Source organism: Phyllopteryx taeniolatus, chromosome 4, assembly GCF_024500385.1.
Source record: "Phyllopteryx taeniolatus isolate TA_2022b chromosome 4, UOR_Ptae_1.2, whole genome shotgun sequence".
Classification (NCBI taxonomy): Eukaryota; Metazoa; Chordata; class Actinopteri; order Syngnathiformes; family Syngnathidae; genus Phyllopteryx; species Phyllopteryx taeniolatus.
This window is the reverse complement of record NC_084505.1, coordinates 12,149,773-12,159,173: the sequence shown is the minus strand read 5'-3', so window position 1 is coordinate 12,159,173 and position 9,401 is coordinate 12,149,773. Positions and strand designations below refer to the sequence as shown.

General features: G+C 39.7%; 1 protein-coding gene across 1 annotated transcript; it reads left to right on the top strand.

Moving 5' to 3' along the window:
* Positions 1-858: 858 nt before the first annotated feature.
* On the top strand, positions 859-4,396 carry dnajb1b (DnaJ heat shock protein family (Hsp40) member B1b). The gene is made up of 3 exons (XM_061769516.1): positions 859-1,274; positions 3,143-3,729; positions 3,833-4,396. Exons 1-3 carry the CDS (start codon positions 1,064-1,066, stop codon positions 4,064-4,066), a joined length of 1,032 nt encoding a protein of 343 aa, XP_061625500.1. The 5' UTR covers positions 859-1,063; the 3' UTR covers positions 4,067-4,396.
* Positions 4,397-9,401: the final 5,005 nt, after the last annotated feature.

Below are 9,401 nucleotides of genomic sequence, written 5' to 3'. Positions count from 1 at the left end.
GTAATACAATCAAATTTTGTGGCACGCGATTGAGTGGTTGGCACATCCGCTTCATGGTTCGGAGATTGGGTCTTTGAATCTGGGCTAGCCCTAACCCCTTCCTTTATGGAGTGTGCATGTTCGTCCCGTGCTTGTGTGTGTTTTCTTCGGGTAGGCCTACACCAGTTTGCTAGCTGGCGACTAATTCAGGGTGAAGCAGGCTCTGCGGAAAGTCAACTGGGATAGGCTCCAGCTCACCTGTGACCCTACAGTGAGGGAGGATAAGTGGTGCAGCAAAATTAACGGATGGATCAAATTTACCTGTATAAAATTTTTAGGCTAGAAGATGGATGGATGGATGGATACATTTTTATTTTTTTCAGGTGCATGAGTATCTGTAACAGTGTTGACAAATAAAGTATTGCATAAGAAGTGTACATTTGATGGATGAGATGGACATTATACAATGGGTCAATTGTCCTCCAATAAAATTCAAAATCTCTCTCTCTGTCTCTCTCTCTCTCTCTGTGTTTCTCTCTCTCTCTTTCTCTCTCGCCTCGGAACTTGTGGCTCAATTTATTGACATGCCTCACTAGTGTGCAAAAATCTGGGCCACACCTTACTGAAACAAATGTTCGAGCGCTTTACTTTGTCGTTAGGTTGAGAAAGAAAAACTTTTCTAGCGGGTTGCATATGTGTGTGTTTTTTTTTTTTTTTTTTTTTTTTACAGCTTATTCAAGTCATAACCGGCACACTCTACTTTAAAAATAGTTTGTTTTTTGGGGAGACTAAAAAGGGAATAGTGCGATAGTGTACGAGAATATTTCTGACTGTAGTTGAAGGCATCACGGGGTGACGCGTTAGGGGGCGTGGTTTATCTCAGACTCCGGACTCGCCACCGCGTAGATTGTACTGGCTTGTTATGGAAGTCTCTGGAAGTTTCCATACGGTTTATATTGACTCTGTGTCGGGCGTGTCGCAGATTTGAAACGGGGCATAGAACGAGGACTCAAGACTTTTCAAACAGTTTTGCATTTAAAACGACTAACTGTCTGACTGCCGGCCGGCCGGGCGGGCGGGCAGGATGGGGAAAGACTACTACGACATTTTGGGAATTAAGAAAGACTCCTCTGAGGACGACATAAAGAAAGCTTATCGTAAGCAAGCGCTACGCTACCATCCGGACAAGAACAAGTCGCCGGGAGCTGAGGACAAATTTAAGGAAATCGCGGAAGCTTACGATGTCCTGAGCGACCCGAAGAAAAAGGACATTTACGACCGCTTTGGAGAAGAAGGTAAGCTTGTTTTCATTTGGCAGCAGTGCTCGATGGATTTTAAATGAGCAAGGCTATTCTTTGAGCCGGTGGCAGGCAAAATCGGTAGCAGCATTCCGACGTCGTCCCGTGTGCACTCGGTTCAAGTTCGGCCGTCAAACTTTGGGTCTGGGCCTGGAAACCAGCCTATCTGAGTCCTTACTTGTGTCTTGAGAATTCGACTTCTTAGCTGATCTTGTGCAAATAATATTCAGATGCCAAACGTCAGAGCGACGTGGCTTCCTATTTTAATTCAAGCGTCATGCTGTTGAACTTTTACCAATTTAAAATCTTGTCCTCTAAGACGGGAATGTGGGACATTAATATACATAGCAGAATACATCATTAAAATCATTCTAACGGATTCTTATTGTTATCAATTTATGACCCGAGAAACATGTTCGCGGGGCCATGTTATGTTACCGTGGAAACGTCATACGTAGTAAGGTCCCTGTGGACTGGATATAACGTTTCCCCAAATGTAAGACTTAATGTAATTTCCTTTATATGACATATATATATAAAAAAAAATATTGGCCAGTACCTTTTTTATTTTTTTTTCTAGTGACTTCTGGAGTTCAACAGTGGAACTAGTTTACAAATGCTAAGTCAGTGTTGCCAACACAATTACCAAGCTAATGTCTTTTTTTTTTTTCAAAATTTTTATTCAAATTTAATAAACAGTCATCGTGAGCCGCATCATTTTCACATTGTTTTCCATATGACAAGCAAGAAGCTCAGTGGAAGGCAATCACGGAGTCAATCGCGCTGTACATTTCCAAAGATATGATGCCCGTTTATACGTTGCAAAGTCACTGAGTTATCAACGTGGGAAACATTTGACCCGAGCTATATGCTTTCAAGCCACCAATAATTTTCAGTTTGTCTGCCCCACCTACACAACTGTACCTGAGAGAATCGGATTGGGTGTGGTGTTATCTTCAAAAGCAGACAAATGGGACAGCTGAGCCATGCAGTCTGGCAGCTCATTTCATTACATTCAATGTTTGAACACTGAACACATGATCGTTTTTACATAAAGTATGTTTTGTTAGGGACATTTTTTTCTTATTTAGCCTTATTTTCACATCTATAAAGAAAACATTTGTTTATACTGTCTTTGTAGATGTTGATGCGAAGAAGTAAAACTAATTAAAATCAGATTTTTGTCAAAAAAAAAATCTGAAATCTTATTTGAAGGCTATTTTACCCAGCCCTACTTAATTATTGTACTTGTAGCAGAAGTTGACCAGGTATTTCCCTTTTTGACAATTTAGCAGGGTGAATGTCTGTATGTACATGCAAGGGATATCCTTGCTGTAGAATAATATTGTTTCTAATGGTAGGGTCTTTATGCAGTGGACTTTAAGTTTGAGGACATTCAAACCAGCAGAATCATTTTTTTTCCAGTTTTTTTTTTTTGGGGGGGGGGGGCGCAACATTTTAAGATTTTAACCCTGATAGATGTAAGGCAAGCATGTGTCATCAGACTTATTTGGTCACTTCAGTTTGCGAGATTATACTTTATGGTCACTTTTGATGGATGAACTTTTGATGAAAAATTTAAGTGTGGGAAAGCAGATATTTTTGTTGTATTTGAAGTCTTTCTCTTTCCGCATTGTGACTTAGATATTATGTCTACAACCAGCAAACATGTTTCTAAGCACCAGATTTATGACTATTAATTCCAAGTTGAGAATTAAAACAGACAAAAATAGATATTATGTAATAAATTAATTCAAGAAGAATTGTGCATTCTCAGGTAGCACAGAATTTTTTTTTTTCAAAAGTACATGATCACAGTTTTACCATTCATATTTAATTATTTTTTTCCCCCCTCTTACATTCAGGTCTGAAAGGAGGCGGTCCCTCGGGTGGTGGCGGTGGTCCAGGCAACTTCAGCTACACCTTCCAAGGTGACCCACATGTCATCTTTTCAGAGTTTTTCGGTGGACGAAATCCTTTTGAGCAATTCTTTGGTGGGCGCAATGGCGGCATGGATGAGGATATGGACACTGACGATGCTTTTGCCTGCTTTGGAATGGGAGGTGGCGGCTTTCCCCGCTCCTTCAGCTCTGGTATGGGAGGGTTTGGCGGTCACAGTAGTGTTGTGAAGAAACAACAAGACCCCCCTGTGATCCATGAGCTGAGGGTGACCTTAGAAGAAGTGCTGTCTGGTTGCACAAAGAAAATGAAGATTTCTCGCAAAAGGGTGAATCCTGACGGCCGAACGCTGAGAAGAGAGGATAAAATCCTGGAGGTGCAGATAAAGAAGGGATGGAAGGAAGGCACTAAAATCACATTTCCCAAAGAGGGGGATGAAACCCCGACCAACATTCCAGCTGATGTGGTCTTCGTGTTAAAGGACAAACCACATGCTGTGTTCAAGCGTGACAACTCTGACATCATTTACATAGCCAGGATCTCACTCAGAGATGTAAGTTCAATCTCAGTACACCTTTTCAATGTGTGGAACACCCAAATGTGGGAAGTCTATTCTTGATATGTGTAACTTACTTGGATGTTTCTTCTTTCATCAGGCCTTATGTGGCTGCACAATCAACGCACCTACATTGGAAGGACGAGTCGTCACGGTGACAGCAACAGATGTGGTGCAGCCTGGGATGAAGAGGCGCATCAGTGGCGAGGGGCTGCCTTATCCCAAGCGCCCCGATCGTCGCGGTGACCTCATTGTGGAATATGAGGTCAAGTTCCCTGAGCGGCTCAGTCAAAGCGCTCGGGACACCATCGCCCAGGTTCTGCCTCGGTCGTGAACAAGCCGAACTGGACTTAAGCCCCCCCCCCCAATAGTTCCTTAAGCTGCCAATTGTATTTTATTTTTTGTATTTCACCACTTGGGAGACAATGTTGTGTACTGTTGTCACACCATACATATGGGACGTAATTCCCAGTCACCCATATTGTAAATGCCACATTTGAAACTGTAAGCTATTACAGGCTACATTGTAAATACAGTATAGCCAATATTGTTTGGTGTTAAATGTAATGAGTAAGATTATATTTTTCTGAAATATTTGTTTATAAGGGGACTGGAGCTAAAGCACTGTGTTAACAGCAATAAAAATTGAGAGGATTCGATTGTTTATTATGTAGTTATGTTGTTGACAAGTGAGCTGCACGCAGTGAGATTTTTTACTCACATGCAAGACCTTTCAGCCGTTGCAGTGCAGTCGGAAATAGACGGGCCTTAAACAAGATTAAAAGATAAGACAAACATTTGCGCCTTTGTTTAATAATTTGGCTTCACCCTCTGTGACAACAATAAACTCAGTCATTTGGTTCCAACAATAGCATCTTTGAAATAATAACAGTTTGCAACTTCTGAAACTGTGAAAACAAAACTATTGATTCATAAGACACTTTTCTAATTCAAGTTGGGTTAAATTAAGTAGTTAACAGTTATATTGACGAGCCAACAAATATTTGCACATTAATTTAAAGGGTTATGTAATTCCCTCCTATAATTAATAATGGTGAATAGTTGACAGAATGTGTTACTCCGAGAGTTGTACTTATTTGTTTGAAACATTCATTTAAAGGTGTACATTACAAATGACATTTTCTAAAAAAAAAATTTAAACTGATATCCATATGTAATGACAGTCAGTACCCACGCTTCATTTTAAAATTACAAAAACGTTTGCATACTGCATCACATCACAATCCCTTCTGCAGGCAAATACACAGTATCTTTTGTCTGTTCAAAGAGAAGCTTTGTTGAACATGCACCATATGCCCAAACAGCCATTAATCTCAACAAAAATCCCTGACTGTTTGAAGACTGACAGTTTGACAATTTGTACAAGGGCATTTGCCGTTTAGTTTACAGTACCTTGGCCACGTTCTGTTAAATACCAGTCATAAGAAGGGTTTTCTGTACCTCTCTGGCACAGGTGTCAAAGTCAACGCCCAGATCTGGCACGCCACATAATTTTATGTGGCCCGCGGAAGCAAATCATCAACTTCCATGCGTCTTGCTGAAATCTGTACCAACATTTCAAATTGTCATATGTAATAAATGTAAAAAAATATATAAAAATATAGACTATAATAATACTTAGATATTGCAAACATTCTTTCGTTACTAAATTCCTTTTTACTGTAACTTGAACAATAATTCAACAAATTATCCTTGACTTCTGATTTCAAAACTTGTTATCCATCAGTTAGTTTGTGTCGAACCTATATAATGAAGTGATTCAATGTTTATGTGGGTTCACAGTCATAACAGCCCTCTGAGGGAAACCATAACTACAATATGGCCCATTACAAACATTGATTTCACACCCCTGCGCTATGGAGTGGGCAGACCACCTTTATGACCCTTTAATTAACTTATAATGTAAGTTTACAGACATTTAAGGGCTTTCTAGTACAATATTCCATTCTTTCACCATCCTCTAAATTTGAACTTGTCATCAATGTAAGTCCCTAGCACCTGATGCCAGGGAGGACTTGACCAATAAAAGCTCTTCCTTGTTGGACATTCATGATAAAAATAAGTCTGTAAGTGACTATTAAGATAGTCACAAGGAACGAGTATGTAACGATGTTTTCCAAGAATAACCTCTGATACCCGTGACACAGTCATCAGACTTCTGTCTGAGGCCTTCCAGCCTCTTGTGCTGGTGATGTACCAAGGCACACATCCTTCTGCAACAACAATAGCTGCAAACATTTTGAGGCTGGGAGACAGTCATGAGTCGCCCGAACAACATATGGGAGGGGGAGAGGCACTCCAACGACTCCTACCGTATATGCTTTGCCTTACACACCACTAAGTAGAAAACACAATCAAATCTTTGTAGGTTTTCTTCCAGGCACTCATGTTTTATGGTAGTGCATAATCAGGTGATGAATGTGAAGCACTGGAGCTCTTGGACTACATCTTTGGGTTACCATTGTTTGATAAAGGATGGACATTCTTCATGTTGTCTTGTTTTGCTGCTTTTCAGGTGAGTTTTGAATTTAGTGTAATATGAAACTTATCACAAATGAAAGACACATTAGTTTTGTTTATCATATTTCAAATATTGTGAGTTGTTGTGTTGTGTTTAAAGCAATTGCTCTTCATTCAGATTTATTTACGTCAGTTCTGATTCTGATTCTGGAGTGATAAACTATAAGATATAATTGTAAGATCCATCAGTGAGATTTACTTCAGCATTTAGGACAGCTAGCACATAATTTGAGCTCTATAATTGAAAGGATCCAAACAATTGGAATAAAGTTATAATTGGTACCGTCTGGTAAAATAGAGCCGTTCAAGGCAGCTAGCTGACTAACAGGAGATGAGTTTCTTTGAAGTTTCACTTATAACAGCATTATTTACCAAGCATGTGCATGTCTTGTGAAATCTTTACTGGGGTTCTCTAACTGCAAACTTTAGACAATGAGTGGTATTTTGACGCAATGAAAGCAGCCACAACCTATTTGTGTTGTATTGATACAATGGTACTGTTTAAAAAAGACAACAGCAAATTTCAACAGCATTTCTCCAAACAAAACAATGTAATGTTTTATGGTATTATTGTTATTTGTCATAAAAAGAGGCACGATGGATGTGCTTTGAATTGTTATAAAAACACCAAGAGACTTTATGCATATATAACTGGATAGTTTATAAAACAGCAAAAGACCTAATGCATATATTATTTGTCAATTTGGTGAGCTTCTCAAAAAAAACCAGGTGAAGATACTTATTGGAGACCTCTGCTTTACAAAGAATAAGTGAATCAAAATACATGCTGCTAGAGCTGAGTATCCTCAAATGACTTAATCTAAGACCCTTTCTAATTATATTAGATGATATATGATTTGGGCGGCACGGTGGGCGACTGGTTAGAGCGTCAGCCTCACAGTTCTGAGGACCCGGGTTCAATCCCCGGTCCCGCCTGTGTGGAGTTTGCATGTTCTCCCCGTGCCTGCGTGGGTTTTCTCCGGGCACTCTGGTTTCCTCCCACATCCCAAAAACATGCATTAATTGGAGACTCTAAAATTGTCCGTAGGTGTGAATGTGAGTGTGAATGGTTATTTGTTTGAATGTGCCCTGCAATTGGCTGGCAACCAGTTCAGGGTTTACCCCGCCTCCTGCCCGATGATACCTGGGATAGGCTCCAGCACGCCCGCGACCCTAGTGAGGAGAAGCGGCTCAGAAAATGGATGGCTATATGATTTGTAAAACATTATATGGGGCTTTTTAATTTGATTTTAAATTTTTAATACAATATGCACACGCAGTGAAAGCATATATTGTTGTCTTAAAGTGTCAGCACTTCGTCCTGGATCTCCCCCCTCTGCAAGCCTGCAGACACATGCAGAAAATGTTCCGTCCAGCACTGTGACATGGCATGCAGCATCAACAATGCCCACCACAGAGGAGCAGATCGATCAGAGACTCTCAGGTTCCTATCATAAGTTCCTCCTACAATAATTTACACATTGAAATGGACGGATGGGTCAAGAATAATACTTTTTATGCAAGCTTGTTCACTTTTTTATTTTTTTTGTATTGTTTGTATCAGCAATATCATCTCAAGAGCACATCTGAAAGAACACAATGGAACAAAGATATTAGTTAGTTGATAACAGTATACAATAACAAAAGTAAATAACACTATGACGGCTCTTTATGTACACAGAGTTTATATGTTCTTCTCCCTGTGCTTGTGTGGGTGTACCAAACATTTGAGCATTCCAAAAACGTGCATGTTGTAAACTCTGAATTGCCCATGTGTGTGAATGTAAGTGTAAATTATTGTCTATTTGTTCAGGTCTGTGTACCCCACCTCTCACCCTAATTCAACTGGATTAGGCTTCAGCTCACCCGTGAACCTCAATAGGCGGTCAAAAACAGACCATCTTTAGTTCTCATTCAAAAGTCAGTCAAAGTCATTCAAAAAGTCATTCAAAAATATCATGGCTCTCCCTGGTGATTGAAGAAGGTCAAAAAGCTCACTAAAATAAGATCGGCTGCAGCAATAAAACTTTCGAGAATTAATTCTATCTGGCAAGTGATATGCCCATTCCAAGAGTGTGCATTCTTACAAAAGACATGTACACAGAAAAGACGTAGTTGTTGTAGAGAATAGAAATGTAAAAATGTGTGCAATCTAATCAATAGAAAATGACATTGTAAATTACTGACGGCTATATTTGTCCTTTTTTGTTGTACAGTCGAATTTTGTTTTAAGGAGTGCCACCACCGTGGTGGAATAGTTCAGTGTTTCCCAACCTTTGTAGATCCAAGGCACATACAATCCCCAATTCTACTGAAGTTGGGACTTTGTGTAAAATTTAAATAGAAACAGAATACAGTGATTTGCCTGTCCTTTTCGACCTATATTTAACTAAATACACAAGACAAGATATTTGATGTTCAAACTGATGAACATTTTTGTTTTTTTGCAAATACTCTCATTTTGAATTTGATCCCTGCAACACGTTCCAAAAAAAGCTGGTACAGGGGCAACAAAAGACTGGGAAAGTAGAGGAATGCTCAAAAACATCTGTTTGGAACATTACACAAGTAAACAGGTTAATTGGAAACAGGTGAATGTCATGATTGGGTATGAAAGGAGCATACCCAAAAGGCTCAGTTGTTCATAAGCAAGGATGGCGTGAGGTTCATCAGTTTGTGAACAACTGCGTGAAGAAATAGTCCAACAATTTAAGAACATTTCTCAACGTGTAATTACAAGGAATTTAGGGATTTCATCATCTATGGGCCATAATATCATCAAAAGACGAAGAGGATCTGGTGAAATCCCTGCACATAAGCGGCAAGGCCTAAAACCAACATGGAATGACCGTGATCTTGGATGCCTGCATTAAAAACCGGCATCATTGTGTAAAGATATTGCTATGTGGCTCAGAAATACTTCAGACAACTATTGTCACTTAGCACAGTTTATTGAGACATCTACAACTGCAAGTTAAAAATGCTACCATGCAGAGCGAAAGCCATAATATCAACAACACCGAGAAGCGCCGGCGGCTTCTTTGGGCATGAGTTCATCTGAGATGGACTGATGCAAAGTGGAAAAGTGTGCTGTGGTCGGACAAGTCCAAATTTCAAATTGTTTTTGG

Excerpts from the sequence above, each read along its gene's own strand:
- dnajb1b (XM_061769516.1), top strand. The coding sequence starts at position 1,064 with ATGGGGAAAGACTACTACGACATTTTGGGAATTAAGAAAGACTCCTCT. Across the intron at positions 1,275-3,142 it reads CGACCGCTTTGGAGAAGAAG|GTCTGAAAGGAGGCGGTCCC; the intron begins GTAAGCTTGTTT and ends TCTTACATTCAG. Across the intron at positions 3,730-3,832 it reads CCAGGATCTCACTCAGAGAT|GCCTTATGTGGCTGCACAAT; the intron begins GTAAGTTCAATC and ends TTCTTTCATCAG.